Source organism: Suncus etruscus, chromosome 5, assembly GCF_024139225.1.
Source record: "Suncus etruscus isolate mSunEtr1 chromosome 5, mSunEtr1.pri.cur, whole genome shotgun sequence".
Classification (NCBI taxonomy): Eukaryota; Metazoa; Chordata; class Mammalia; order Eulipotyphla; family Soricidae; genus Suncus; species Suncus etruscus.
In genome coordinates this window covers 32,091,170-32,107,040 of record NC_064852.1, presented here as the reverse complement: position 1 = coordinate 32,107,040, position 15,871 = coordinate 32,091,170, and the positions used below count along the sequence as shown (strand labels likewise).

The following is a 15,871-nucleotide window of genomic DNA, read 5'->3' as shown; positions in this document are numbered from 1 at the left end:
CACTCAACTGATGTTTGGGATAAAAAAAAAAAAAAAGAAAAAGAAAAAAAAAGAAATACTTATGGGAACCATACCAGTGTTGTTCAGGGGCTGTGCATTGGTGGAGGATCTAACTTAGGTTCTCACATGTGCTCTTCCACTTGAGCCACAAGACTGGCTCCTTCTTGAAATTCTTTTTTAAAATTCCAGCATGACGAGGCCGGGCGGTGGCGCTAAAGGTAAGGTGCCTGCCTTGCCTGCGCTAGCCTTGGACGGACCGCGGTTCGATCCCCCGTGTCCCCACATGGTCCCCCAAGCCAGGAGCAACTTCTGAGCACATAGCCAGGAGTAACCCCTGAGCGTTACCGGGTGTGGCCCAAAAACCAAAAAAAAAAAAAATTCCAGCATGACATACACTTAATTAGATACATTCAGGATCACTATTATTAAGAGTTTGTCTCTATGGGCCAGAGAGATAGTACAATGGGTTTTAACTTACGTGAACATAGTGATTAGCTTTTCTGAAAAACAAAGCCATTTGTTGTACTAATAGTATTACAATCCCTCATTTTCTCTTTTGTTACTGTTGGGATAATTTTTTGCTGTAAGGGGGGGCCGTCACACATGGTAGTACTTGGGACTTTTCCAGGCTGCTGCATGTGATGCTGGGGACTGAACCAGAGACTCCTTTCTGCATGTGCTGCATCCATTGAGCTATCTCCCTGACCCCTATTTATTTGCATTTTTATTAATAATTAGACTGAGAGCTATTGTTCTGTCCAAATGGAGCACTTTGTTTATATTTCATATAAACTATATGTTTATCGTTATTTCGAAAATTAGGGCCTGAGCAGATGCCTTGTGCACCAAAGGCCCAAGTTTGATCCCTGGTACTACATGATCCCCTAAGCAACCCCAGAAGAAGCATCCAAGCACTGCTAACATAGCCTCAAAACCATAGGAAAAAGTATGGCTTGATTTCCTGAAGAGTGGATTAAGCTTGTTTCACTTTCTCTCAGATGAGCCTACAGCAGAGAGGCTGGGCTTCTCCCCACATTGGAGAGGTGGTCAAGAAAGGGATTTCATCAGAGAAGCCCTTGCCTTACATTTACTTGGCCAGGATTACTTGGAAGGGGAGGTGGTAGGAAAGGATGGAAATGTGAAGAGGAAAAAAAATTAGTAAGTTAGAAGATAGAATGCATACAACTTCTCTAAGCCTAAGCCAAGAATTCTTTATTCATACCCATTCTTTATTTCTCCCCTGTCCATATCTTTTCTCTATTTAAAAACAGGTGAGTGGTGTTAATTGGGGTTACAAAATTGGGTCTTTGAAGCAAGTTATGATGGAATAGTTTCACTTACATTTCATAAGTGGAGGCCCAGAAAGTAGTACAAAGGTTATGCTTTTGTCTGGTGCACAGCCAGATGTGGTTCCATTTCCAGCAGCACATATGGTTCCCCAGACAGCCAGGAATGATCTCTTGAGCATAGAACAAGGGATACCCTTGAGCACTGCTATGTTTAGCTCAGTTCTGGCTCCCCATCCTATTTCCTCAAGTATTGGCTAATATTATATATTCTGATGTATGAATCTTTGTTGGTGTGACAGAAAAATTATGTCATCTGTTTTCTCCGATTTTGCATTACTTTTATATTTCATACTTTCCCCTTTATATTTCTATGTTTGAGGTTTTATTTTCCCATCTCAAATTATTGTCCTCGTTTATCATCCCTTTATCTGTTCAGAACTCATTTTTCTTTACACATTCTTTACTGTCTTAACTTATATAGATAATATATCATTCAGCAAGTATTTTTCCCAAGTGTTCTTTTCCCCCTTTTTTCAAAGTTGCTTTTTTTTTCATAGTGGCTGCTTTCAGAGGTGCTGCATCCCAGACCTGTAGGTTTGGCAATTGAGACCTCAGATCAGGCATTGTTTGGGAAGCCACCAGACTATCTGAATTTTATTTAAGGAATCAGTGAAGTATCAAAATAATATTCTTAATTTATATCTTTTAGAATTTTCAGTTTGCCTATGTTCTCATCTCATACAATAAAACCTTTTTTTAGATAACAAGATAAGTTCATAACAAGAACTTAAGGGTTTGTTGGTTTTTTGTTGTTATTTTTGGTTTTTTTGTTTGGTTTATTTTTGGGGGGGGCCCACACCTTGCTCCTCTCAGGGGTTACTCCTAGCTCTGCACTCAGAAATCACTCCTGGGGGCAGGAAAAGTGGTACAGCTGTAGGGCATTTGCCTTGCATGCAGCTGACCTAGAACGGACTGCAGTTCAATCCTCCGGTGTCCCATATGGTTCCCCAAGCCAGGAGCAATTTCTGCGTGCATAGCCAGGAGTAACCCCTGACTGTCACCTGGTGTTGCCCCCCCCCCCCAAAAAAAAAAGAAAGAAAAGAAGTCGCTCCTTGGGGCTGGAGTGATGGCACAGCAGTGGGGCATTTGCTTTGAATGCAGCCAACCCCAACAGACCTCAGTTCGATTCCCAGCTAGCCAAATGGTCCCCCGAGGCTGATAGGGGTGATTTCTGAGCACAGAGCCAGGAGTAACTACTGAGCACCGCCGGGTGTGGCCCAAAGACCAATCAATCAGTAACTAAATAAATTAAGTTTAAAAAGAAAAAGAAATCGCTCCTGGGTTGGGGCACCATTTGGGATGCCAGGGATCGAACCCGCATCCATCCTGGGTCATCCGTGTTCAAGGCAAATGCCCTACTACTGTGCTACCACTCTGATCTCGAGAAATTGAGTTTCTTTAAAGTAGATAAATTGAGGGCCAGAGAGAGTAGGTAAAACACTTGCCTTGCTCACAGTTGGCCCACTTGGTCCCAGCATCATAAATGTTACACTACCACCACCACCTCATGACCAGCATAGAGCACAGCTAGGAGCTGAACACTGTTGATGTAGGCTGCCTCCCAAGAAATAAAAATATTCTCCTTCTACATCCCCAGGAGGAAAATTAGGGACATTGGTGGCAGGAAATGTGCATTGTGGTAAAAGGATGGGTGTTGGAACATTGTATGACTGACAGTCATGAACAACTTTGTAAATATTTCATGGTGGTTCAGTTATGAAAATTTATTAAAAAATGTAAATCCCGGGGCCAGAGAGATAGCACAGCAGTAGGGCGTTTGCCTTGCATGCTGCCAACCCAGGATGAACGGTTTGATTCTTAGCTACCAATATGGTCCCCCGAGCCTGGCAGGGGTGATTTCTGAACGCCGCTGGTGTGACCCAAAAACAAAAACAAATTTAAATCCTTCCACCAGATAATAAAAACTAACTTTATCAGTTGAGTATGAGTATTTTGGCTGTGACCATTTGATACACATATGTGGTACATTTTCTTTATATGAAACCTGAAGTAACATGTCTTTAATACACTTGTGTTCTATCTCCTACAGGGAAGCAGTGTTTCTTGGTCCTACGTCAGCAGCAATTTAATGTCCAGGCTCTCGTGGCGGTGGGAGACCATGCAAGTAAGCAGATGGTTAAATTTGCTGCCAAGTAAGTGAGCAATTATATCCTGTTGTCAGAATAAACAATAGTGGGAACCAAGACTCCCAGGGATTGGGCCATTTTCCTACATTAACATCAATGCTTCGTTTGTTTAAAAATGTAGTTATTTAAATTGTCAGATGAGTGTTGCTGAATACATTAAAACTTACAAAAGAGAAAATATGGAACACAAGCTTGAGATTCATTTGGAACTGCTGAAGCAGCACTCTCTACAGACAAGTCACATTTACTTTCAAGTAGAGTAACTAAAAGCTTGGCAGCCCCAACATAGCAGAGCAACTTTTGTTTTGTTTGTTGAGCTTCCTTTCCTCCCTCCCTCCCTCCTTCCCCCATTTTGAGATTTGCATATGAAGCAACAGGTTTTCTAACTGTATACTAAGATGTACTGACCATATCCCGTGAACACCAAACTTACTAGAAAAACTGCTTGCATATAGTCTTCCAAATAGAACTTACTTCACTAATTGTGTAGTTAGTAATGTCTAGATTTATGAGAAGCTTTCATCTAAATAAGATAGTATAGAGGTCATTTTTTTTTACACAGGGGAAGAATTTAGATGACTTGGCCTAGATTTCATAACTCTTTTTTTTTCCCCTCCTCCTCCCACCAGCCCCCTTCCTTGATTTCATAACTCTTTCTTGTTGTTAGTGGTAGTTATTTAGGGCTACACCAGTGATGCTCAGAGTTACTCCAGGCTTTCTGTTCAGGAATCACTCCTGATAGGCTCAAGGGACTATATAGGCTGCTGGGGATTAAACCCAGGTCAGCATCAGGCAAGGTATATTTTAATAATTCTTAAAATTTATTCAAAATTTAAATGTCATTTTAGGCTTAAGAATTAAATTGTGTGGGGCCGGAGAGATAGCATGGAGGTAAGGCGTTTTTGCCTTTCATGCTGAAGGATGGTGGTTCGAATCCCAGCATCCCATTTGGTCCCCTATGCCTGCCAGGGGCAATTTCTGAGCATAGAGCCAGGAGTAACTCCTGAGTGCTGCCAGGTGTGACCCAAAAACCAAAAAAAAAAAAAAAATTTAAATTGTGGGGCTGGAGAAGAGAGCAAAGCTGTCAAGTGTTTGCCTTGCATGCAGCTGATCCAGGACAGACGGTGGTTTGAACCCTGGCATCCTATATGGTCCCCGGTGCCTGCCAGGAGTGATTTCTGACCGCAGAACCAGGTGTGACCCAAAAACAAACAAACAAACAAAAGTATTAAATTGTGGGGGCCAGAGAAATAGCACAGCAGTAGGGTGTATGCCTTGCATGCGGCTAACCAGGGCATGTTTCTCAAGGAATAGATAGAGCTGTTTTATTTCTTGAGAAGTATTACTGATTTTTAAATATTGTTCTCGATTTACTGAGGACCTACACTGAAATTTTTTTTGATTTGAAGAATATAGCTAATTATGAAGTAGTAAGAAAGATTAAGAAAGATTTTATTTATTTATTTATTTATTTATTTATTTATTTATTTATTTTGGTTTTTGGGTCATACCCAGCAGTGCTCAGGGGTTGCTCCTGGCTCTATGCTCAGAAATTGCTCCTGGGAGGCTCGGGGGACCATATGGAATGCCAGGATTCAAACCACCGACCTTCTGCATGCAAGGCAAACACCCTGCCTCCATGCTATTTTTCTGGCCCCAGTAAGAAAGATTTTTATGTTGAGTCACCAATTGATGCTAAAATGGTTTTTTATCATTTATGTAACTTGTCTATCATACTTACTGCATGTGTTTTTATGTATCTAGTAGTAATTGCTCCCTAAAGAGTCATCCCCATTTTTGGTGAATCAAACTCAATGATACTCAGGGGCTGTTTCCACTGTGCTTGGAGATTGCTTCCAGCCCAGGGAACCATGTGGTACCAGAGATTGAACCCAGGCTTCCCACCTGCTAAGTATGCACTTGGCTTGTTGAGCTTCCTCTTTGCTTCTTTACCCTCATTTTTTAAAATATGCTTTATAAAAATAATAGGGTTGGAGAAAAAGTACAGTTGCTAGGGAGTTAACTTTGCATGTAACCAATCGAGGAAAAGAAGTGGAAAAGGACTTCAAAGTTTCTGTCTTAAAGCTTTGTAGAAATGATACTCTCAATCAAGTGTAAATTCTGAGTATGGACTGGAACTAAACATGACCCACCCTGGAGATGATACCTACTCACAGTCTGTTAGAGCACTTGGGCTTAGAGTGTGACTCACTGGTAGGCACTTAACGTTTAATTACAGGTGAGGGCCTGGTTTGATCATGGTACCACAAAAAATTTTATTTGTTTATTTTTGGTTTTTGGTTTTGGGGTCACACCCAGCGGTGCTCAAGGGTTACTCCTGGCTGTGCACTCAGAAGTCGCTCCTGGCAGGCTCGGGGGAATCATATGGGATGCCGGGATTCGAACCACCATCTGTTCAAATTAGCTGCATGCAAGGCAAACATCCTACCGCTGTGCTATCTCTCCAGCCCCACAAAAATAATTTTTTATTAACTATGGTGATTATCTGTTAATAATGAAGAGAAAGGGTATTGGATTTAGATAGACAGCTATAGTATTTATTTATTACCTTACCTACGTTGAGTAAACTGGAGAATGTTCCAGCTTTTAGAGTTCATGAACAATTCAAAAATTAAAATAGTTGTTTCATGGAAAACTTTTTTTAAATTTGTGTTTATATATTTATGCCTATAAACAGATATTTATGCTTATATCTTGCTTTCATTTTAAGTCATCCTCTCATTTAAGTGCTTTGAGGTGAAAGGTAAAGAGTACATTTACCTTAAAAACACCTTACTTTTAGAGCCAAGGTTAGTTAGTTCAGTGTCAATTTGTCTTCCTTGCAAGCATGAGTTTGAATCCAGTCCCCAGCAGCGTTCCAAATGCACCAAGTGTGCCACCTGCTGCATTACTTCACTTTAACTGCTCGCTACTATTGGATTTAGCCCCAGATTTTAGTTTAAATTCCAGTGACCCAAGAAGTGAGGAGGACAGTTAGGGCAGAGAATGAGTCACTCTGGCTATAATAAGTTGGAATGATCACTCTGGACAAGAATTGGGTGCTAAACAGAGATAACGTGATATGCATGATACCTCTTCAGTAATAACATTGCAAACCACAGTGTAAAAAGAGAAAGAGGGAGGGGGAGCAAGAGAGAGAGAAAGATGTCTGCCACAGAGGCAGGTGAGGGGGCAGAAGGGAAACTGGAGACTCATTGATGGCAAAAATATGCACTGGTGAAGGATGTTGGGCATGGTATGACTGAAACTGAATCATGAACAACTTTGTAACTGATTCTCACAGTGATTGAATTAAAAATTTTATTTTAAAATTAAAAATAGAAAAAGAAAAATTTCAGTGGCTATTCTTTGACTATAATTTCTACTTTTCTACTTCTCTTGTGCCTCATAATCTTTTGCAGTCTTTTTTTTTTTTTTTTTTTTTTTTTGGTTTTTGGTTTTTGGTTTTTGGGCCACACCCAAAAATGCTCAGGGGTTACTCCTGGCTATCTGCTCTGGCAGGCACAGGGGACCATATGGGACACCGGGATTTGAACCAACCACCTTTGGTCCTGGGACAGCTGCTTGCAAGGCAAACGCCACTGTGCTATCTCTCCAGCCCCTGCAGTCTTTTTTTTTTTTTTTATCAACCTCCTTTTTTACTCCTAGTCTTTTCTGTCCTTATAACTATAATTCCATTCTTAGAATTATTCTCACTGAACCCTTGTCCACTGTTTTCTGTCTCTGTTTCTCCTGCCCTTGTAAATAATAGCGCCAAGGTTAGAGAATATATTATGTATTTGTGGCATAAGAATTGATTTTTATTTATTTGATTCTGTAAAGTCTACTCTATAATGAAAGTAGAGGTTTATAGACTGCCTCTATTTTCACTGTTTAACTGAATGCTTCAGGATTTCATTCCTCTTTATTCCTTAGCTTCTAATAATAATTAGAAAAAAATTGGAAAACACCATGCATTCCATGGCTTAATAATTATCATCCTTCTATTATGATTAGAAACAGTACATGAAAAGCAGCATATAAATTCTAATTGAGTCTATAATTTAAATAAAGCAAAAATCCTTAGATGTTTTTTGGCCAACTTCAGAAAACTGAAGACCAGTGAAGCATGTGGCAATTCAAAATGAATATTTAGTAACACATTCACTTTGAGAAACTAGCGGCTTAGTTAGTGAACCAACTAGTCATTTTGCCAGAATCTTTGGCTTGGAAAATAGAATAGGAAGAAATGATCTATGTTTGAGAAAATAGCCTTTTCTAATCCTCATAGAATTTTCATTTTCTTTTAGATAATTATGTGAAGTGCTTGCAATCATCTTTAGTACTAAGGGAATGCCTAAGGACTGTTTATTCTCCAGGTGTTTCATTTTCAAATAGTGCTACCCAAAGAGACTGGACATTTAAACATGGGAACTCCTACATGACCAAGTGGGAGAAATAATGGTATTTATATGTTAATTCCATGAAGCCCACGTTGGACTCTATTCCCTCTGGCCATATACCAGGTGGAAAAAGGCAAGGACTTCACTATTAAAAATATCAAATCAGATAGCTCCAGCTGGGGTTTTCTAATCATTTAAAAGGCTTAATATGAGGTTACTTTTAATATCTTAAGTAGATAACTGTTTAGCATTTACTTTAGATATTAAATCTGATGTACTTGTTTATGTTTATTTTGCCAACTAGATTGTATTGCCAATTTCAATTTTTTGAATATTTTCTTTAAGAACAGAATTGGAGTTTAATATGCAGTCAGTTGTTTTTCCAAAATATCTTCCCTAAGAATAGCAGATTAATCAGTATACTAGTCCAAAAAGTTGACTCACTAATTGTATTTAAGTGCCACATCACTCTTCAGCACATTATTTTAATCAATGTTGGAGATTAATTTCCTCACAGTTGAATGCATATAAAAATGAAGCAACTAAATGGTTGCTTAGGTTGTTAGCACATCTCATTCTCTAGAGATTTCTAAGAACAGATTTTTAATCATGTATTTGAAATAGTTTGAGGTCTTTAAATGAAATTTTGCCTAGAAAAAGGATATAGGCTAATTACCCAGACCTTTATATAGGTTTCTCATCTCATGTTGGTATAACTTTTCAATTTTGTAATTTTGCATTCAAATTTTGTAATTTGTATTTTAATTGAGGTAATGTCATCATATCTTTTTAAAGGTTATTTTTTATTTGGTACAACTTAAAATTAATGGAGTAGTTTGTCACTTATGATTGAGTCTTCTAGAGACTTTTATTAAGTCGACCCTGAAGGCCTTTGTATATTGACTCTTGTCAAGGAAACACCTACTTTTTCAGTTAGTTCCGTAGATGTGTATTTTTTCTTCATATTAGTCATTGTGGTGAAATGATTAATTGCTAACTGATGACTCACGTTTGTTCCTCATTTTTTAATGACTCACCTAGCTACATATAAATTTATTGATTTTCTTTCCTTCTTAGATCTTTCACCTAAAAAATAGTATTTGCTTTAGTTGGTTGGTTAAAATATCTCTTTGAGGCTGGTCCAATGGCAGTGGTTTATCAGAACTTATTAACATTAGTATCACAAAAGTTGGTATATAACCCCCCCCACTGCTCAATTTGACTGGCTTTAAAAAAAAATCTCTTTGTTACATGAACTATCAGATACCAAGATTTTACTCATAAGTCATTGATTTAGAAATCTTTCATTTAGAGGCCCGGAGAGATAGCCCAGCGGCGTTTGCCGTGCAAGCAGCCGATCTAGGACCAAAGGTGGTTGGTTCAAATCCCGGTGTCCCATATGGTCCCCCGTTCCTGCCAGGAGCTATTTCTGAGCAGAAGCCAGGAGTAACCCCTGAGCACCACCGGATGTGGCCCAAAAACCAAAAAAAAAAGAAAGAAAGAAAGAAAGAAATCTTTCATTTAGCAACTCTTTCAGGGGTTCTCAAACTTTTTAAACAGGGGGCCGGTTCACTGACCCTCAGACCATTAGAGGGTCTGACTATAGTAAAAACAAAACTTATGAACGAATTCTTATGCACACTGCATATATCTTATTTTGCAATGAAGAAACAAAACAGATTCAAATACAATATGTGGCCCACGGGCCATAGTTTGAGGACCACTGCAAGGCTATTCTAATGGGCTTTGTTATATAGTAACATCTGTCACATGAGAAATGTAATTTGGAGAAAGTGTAAAATAAATTTAAAATGCTTGTAGAGGCATGTTACAATGCTCTGGTAGATGTCTATATTTACAGTAGAGAACTGGCTCATATAAATAAGTTGATGAGCTTACTGGGTCATTATCCTGTTAAGGATTGCAGTTCTGGATAGCTGTAGCCAAAGGGTTTGGGCATACTTCTTATTGGAATCAGATGTTAGTCCTTTGGAGGACAAACACCAGATTTCTGTTTGCTTCCCAGTTTAATATTTGTACTGAAAATTTTAATGAAGAAATGCTTTAGAATTAGATGCCAGAGGAGCTGGAGTGAGGGTGCAAGTGGTAGGGTGTCTGCCTTGCATGTGCTAACCTAGGATGGATCCTGGTTCTATCCCCCCAGCATTGCATTTGGTCCCCCAAGCCAGGAGTGATTTTTGAGTACATAGCCAGGAGTAACCCCTGAGCATCACTGGATGTGGCCCAAAAAGCAAAAAAAAAAAAAAAAAAAGAAGAAGAAGAAGAAGAAGAATTAGATGCCAGGGATGTAGCTCAGAAGCAAAGCACTTGCTTTGCATGTGTAATGTCCTGGATTCGATCTCTGGCACCACACACACACACACACACACACACACACACACACACACACACACACACACACAAAGTGAAATTTGATATCTGAAATTCACAGTATATGTAAAAAAAATCACTTAACTCTTGTTTTTAGAAAAGATTTAGTGAATTTCTATTGGGACTGGCAGCAAAAGTGTGGGCCATTAAGATAGATCAGTGCCACACTGATCCAGCCCAATTCTTTATAATTCTATATAATTTCTTTATAATATATAAAGAAAATCTACATCTTAACAACAATAAGCATATGTAAAGATCCTCAGTATATTTGGTATTAGGGAAATACAACTCAAAATAGTAAAAAAAAAACTTTTGCTCCCATTAAGGTAACCAATAGTATAAAAAAAGAAAATACCCAAAAATATTTCAAGTGGTAGGGTACATAGCTAGTATGTCCTGAGCCAGGCCAAGCAACGCAAGATTGTGAGGCCCAATTGTCAGCCATTGTCAGACTAAGCTGTTTAGCCCTTACCTCTGCACTTGCTTTACTGAGAATAGCGCTGGTTCAACTCCTCTGGATCCCTGAGTTCAATCCTTGACACTACCTGACCTCTTCAATGTCCTGGACTGTGGCCTCAGTGGCCATCAGAAACAGTGAGCTTTTGCAGACAGGTTGGGTATCACTGGAGGTGGCCCCCAGATCTGCATTGCTAACAGGTGAATAATTTTTTTTTTTTTTTTTTGGTTTTTTGGGCCACACCCAGTGGTGCTCAGGGGTTACTCCTGGCTGTCTGCTCAGAAATAGCTCCTGGCAGGCATGGGGGCCATATGGGACACCGGGATTCGAACCAACCACCTTAGGTCCTGGATCGGCTGCTTGCAAGGCAAACGCCACTGTGCTATCTCTCCGGGCCCAGGTGAATAATTTTTTAATAAGTTATTTCTCTTAGTACTGGTATGATTTTTTGGTGTGTTTTTTTTTTTTTTTTTTTTTTTTGGTCACACACACCTGGCAGCACTCAGGGGTTACTCCTGGCTCTATGCTCAGAAATCACTCCTGGCAGGTTCAGGGGACCATATGGGATGCCAGGATTCAAACCACCGACCTTCTGCATGAAGGGCAAACACCTTATCTCCATGCTATCTCTCCAGCCCCTGTACTGGTATGATTTTTACTGAAACATCTTTAGACTTGGTATCGTTTGAATCCTAGTCTATTCCTATGTTTTTCAATCTTACTGAACCAGAAGTTTACCCAAGGCATCATCTTCTAATGATGAAAAAGCAGGAATGCTGAAGGACAAGTTTAGTTGTACTACTTCAGTCTTTTGCTGCTATCTGATCCACTGATAAGATGCTCATTGATAAGCAAATCTTGGGGCTGAAGCCATTGCAAAGGATGGTGGCTTCTTTTTTTTTTTTTTTTTCCAAAGGATTTTTCTACCTAAGAAAAGTAATGAATGGAAACCAGTAATATAATTCAGTGTACCACAGAGGTATGCTGAAAACTTTATATAGGTTTTTTTTTTGTCATAAGGATATGGTATTAGTAAATTATTTTGTACAGTGAAAATTAACTTCCTTCAAGTGCAAGAACTTTTAACATCTATTACTAAGCTGAGTTATAATGTGGTTCTTTGCTGCTTTCCTGTTGTTTTTTTTTCCTAAGGGGCCACAACTTATTAATACTCGGGGACCTAGTGGTGTTGCTCAGGACCAATGTAACATTGAGATAAAAAATCCTTTTGTAGTTTTTAAACATGATAATTAAGTTATTCTGTGTGCCTCCCTCAAATCTAAGAAAAATACACATATACAAAAAATGTATAATAATGTAAAAAATACATATATACAAAAACATTCATGCAAAGCATGTTCTCTTCCTCCTTGACCTGTGTGTTTTTTAATACAGACTTCAGGAACCATAAAGATAGGTCAAAGGAAAGAGCCTATGCTTTGTGTGCTGGAGCCCAGCATCAGTTCCAGTATCACATGGTCCCTGGAGCATATCTGAACATGGGCCAACATTTTTTTTAATAATAATAAAACGGACTTTAGGGACCAAAGAGATAATATGTTCTTAATGTTTTGAGAGACTAAGAATGTCACTCAGTGTTAGAGGACATGCATTGCCATGTGGGAAGTTCTGGGCTTGAACCATAGCTCCCTTGCTTTTTTACACTCACACACACACAATCGTAATTTTATAAAAATACTTTAAAGAAATGGTGCTTTTAAAAATTATTCTTTTTTTGGGGCTGGAGAGATAGCATGGAGGTAAAGCGTTTGCCTTTCATGCAAGAGGTCATCGGTTCGAATCCCAGCGTCCCATATGGTCCCCCGTGCCTGCCAGGAGCAATTTCTGAGCATGGAGCCAGGAGTAACCCCTGAGCACTGCCGGGTGTAACCCAAAAACCACAAAAAAAAAAAAAAAAAAAAAAAATTATTCTTTTTTTTTTTTTTTTTTTGTTTTTTGGGCCACATCCGGCGGTGCTCAGGAGTTACTCCTGGCTGTCTGCTCAGAAATAGCTCCTGGCAGGCACGGGGACCATATGGGACACCGGGATTCGAACCAACCACCTTTGGTCCTGGATCGGCTGCTTGCAAGGCAAACGCCGCTGTGCTATCTCTCCAGGCCCAAAAATTATTCTAAAAAAAATTATTCTAAACAGATTAAGTTAGAGGTAAGCTATTAGACAGATGATGGTCCTTAATGGATGACAGGAGGTCTGTTGTATATATTAGCTAAGCATTTTTTTTAGCTAAGCATTTTTAATATCAAGACTATCCTAATTCATCTTATTTGAGGAGTGATTAATTATATGGAGGGTTAAAAGGATGGTTAGAAAAATGCAGGAAGTATAAAACAATGCATTGGTAATGTATTTGGGGAAATGGTGGCAATAATAAAGATAGCTGACTTAGCTCTTGAAAAGATAAGTTTCATTTATTTCATCCATTTCTACAATAAAATTATTCCCAGGAGATCCTCTGTTTTCCACCATGGGTTTTTTTTCCCCTTGCCGTATCCTCTATAAAAACCTAAGACTTTCTTTAGCTCGGTGGTAGAAACAATGCCTTGCATGTTTGAGTTCTTTCTGGTTTCAATTCTTGTCTCACACACAAATAAAAATTAAAAAAAACATTAGAATTTTTAGTTGCTTATCAAAAAATTCTTTCAAAATATAAACAGGGCAGTACATTAATTTCAAGATGTAAAATTAAAGCTATAATACGATCGCTTTATAATAATACTGGAGCCTGTTAATATACATTAGCATGTTAAAATATGTACATACCTCAATTTTAAAATACTTTATCACTGAAACAGTGTTAACAGCAATAGTCTTGCTGGTGGAACATCTTTCTTCTATGAAGATAATTATTTATTACTGAAGGGGTTAATGATTGTGAAAATTGGGTGACTGGCAATTTCTTGAAATAACAATAAAAGGGCTATAGATAGTACAACAGGTAGGGCACTTGTGAGTATCTAACCTGGGTTTGATCTCTAGCATTCAATATGGCTCCCTGTGTACTGCCAGGAGTAATTCCTGAACACTGAACCAGGAGTAATCCCTAAATATTTCCAGGTGTGGCCCAATCCCCCCACCACCACTACCGAAAAAAAAACAATAAAGTTTATCAGTTAGCTTTGAAGATTTCTTTACAGCATATGAAGACCTTAGATACAGCATTTTGCATACTGGAGTACTTTAAGTTGGAGTCAGTCCTTTCTCAAAAAGCCAACTTCTTTTCTCATCTATAAGAAACAATTTCTCATCCATTCAAGCCATACCATGAAATTGCAGCAAGTCAGTGACATTTTCAAGCTACACTTGTAACTCTTGGGGTTGGAGAGATAGTTCAGCAGGTAGGGCACTTGCCATTTGCCTTGCATATGGCCAACTGAGATTCAATATCCAGCTTCCCATATGGTCTCCTGAGCACTGCTAGGAGTGATTCTTTTTTATTTTTGGGGGGGTCACACCCAGCAGGGGCTACTTCTGGCTCCACGCTCATAAACGTGACACGTGCTTGGCAGGCACGGGGGACCATATGGGATGCCGGGATTTGAACCAGTGTCCTTCTGCATGAAAGACAAACACCTTACCTCCATGCTCTCTCTCCGGCCCCTAGGAGTGATTCTTAATTACTCTAGTAATATGTTTACAATAATGCTGACATTTATGGTTTTGGTGTACATTTACCATGTTATCAGTGCCCATTTCCCTCAAACAGTGGGTTGTGGGTTGTTTTTTTTTTAATATCTATTTAAATGATTGTAATCATGTAAAGAACACCCCCCTTCACCGGTGCAACATTCCCATCACCAATGTCCCAAGTCTCCCTCCTCCCCACCCCACCCCCGCCTGTGCTCTAGTCTTTCAACTTCCCTCATTTCATTCACATTGTTAGGATAGTTCTCAATGTAGTTATTTCTCTAACAGCACTCATCACTAATCATTTGTGGTGAGTTCATGTCGTGAGCTGGACCCTTCCAGGCCCTCCTCTGTTTTGTCTCTGAGAATTGTTGCAAAAATGTCTTTTATTTTTCTTAAAACCCTAGATGAGTGAGACTATTCTCCAAACAGTGTCCTTAAGTTACTTGTAGTTCACCTCTTTATTCTCCATACTCTTCTGTCAATGCTTGGTAATTCAGTTTAGTACCACAAGTGCCAAAGTTTTGTTGTTATTTACTATTTAATACTAATTGGTTCCCTTTTGTTAATCCATATATCATAGATAAGATCATCTGTTATATGTCCTTTTCCTCTCTAACTTACTTAACATGATCCCACCTAGTTCCATCCAAGTGACAAATTTGTTTTTGTTTTTGAGCCACACATCCCTGCTGTGCTCAGAGTTTACTCTTGACTGTGTGCTCAGAAATCACTCCTGGCAGTCTTGAGGGGACCACATCAAACTTGTGTCGTTTATGAGCAAAGGCAAATGCCCTATCCAACTGCAACTTTTGCTTTGGTCCGGTGTCAGGTTTTTTTTTTTTTTTTTGGTTTTTGGTTTTTTGGTTTTTGGGGCCCTACACCCGGCGGTGCTCAGGGTTTACTCCTGGCTGTCTGCTCAGAAATAGTTCCTGGCAGGCACGGGGGACCATATGGGACACCAGGATTAGAACCAACCACCTTTGGTCCTGATCAGCTGCTTGCAAGGCAAACGCCGCTGTGCTATCTCTCTGGGCCCCCGGTGTCAGTTTATTATATGGCAAAAGAAGTTAAGAAGGAAAAAAAGCCACCCTATTAAATAGAAAATACACACCAAATTTCAGATAAAGGGCTCAATATCCAACATAACCTAAAGTACTTACAGAGACCAATAACGCCATCAAAAATAATGGGGAGAGGGAGATGAACAGACACTTTCACAGAGAGGACATACAAGTAGCCAGGGGGGTTCTGAAAAAGTGTTCTTCCTGACTTATCAGGGAAATGCAAGTCAAAATACCTCACTGTAAGAATGGCATTGTTATCATTGATTGAAAATAAACATTCTTGGAAGATATGTAGTAAAAAGAAAAAACCCCTCATTCACTGTTGGTGGAATGCATAAGGAAATACTCTATTCTTACCTTTTTATTCTTGAGAAATATTTGTAGAGATTTTACAAATGATCTAGTATT

General features: G+C 39.1%; 1 protein-coding gene and 1 non-coding gene across 2 annotated transcripts in view; both read left to right on the top strand.

Annotated features, from left to right (window-relative positions):
- Positions 1–15,871, top strand: part of DARS1 (aspartyl-tRNA synthetase 1) — a 52,781-nt gene that overhangs the window by 10,473 nt on the left and 26,437 nt on the right. Inside the window, 1 exon segment of the mRNA XM_049773757.1 lies at positions 3,400–3,502. Coding sequence (XP_049629714.1) covers positions 3,400–3,502 — 103 coding nt within the window.
- On the top strand, positions 950–1,089 carry LOC126010246 (small Cajal body-specific RNA 21). The gene has a single exon (XR_007496348.1). It is a non-coding gene; the product is annotated as a small Cajal body-specific RNA 21 (non-coding RNA).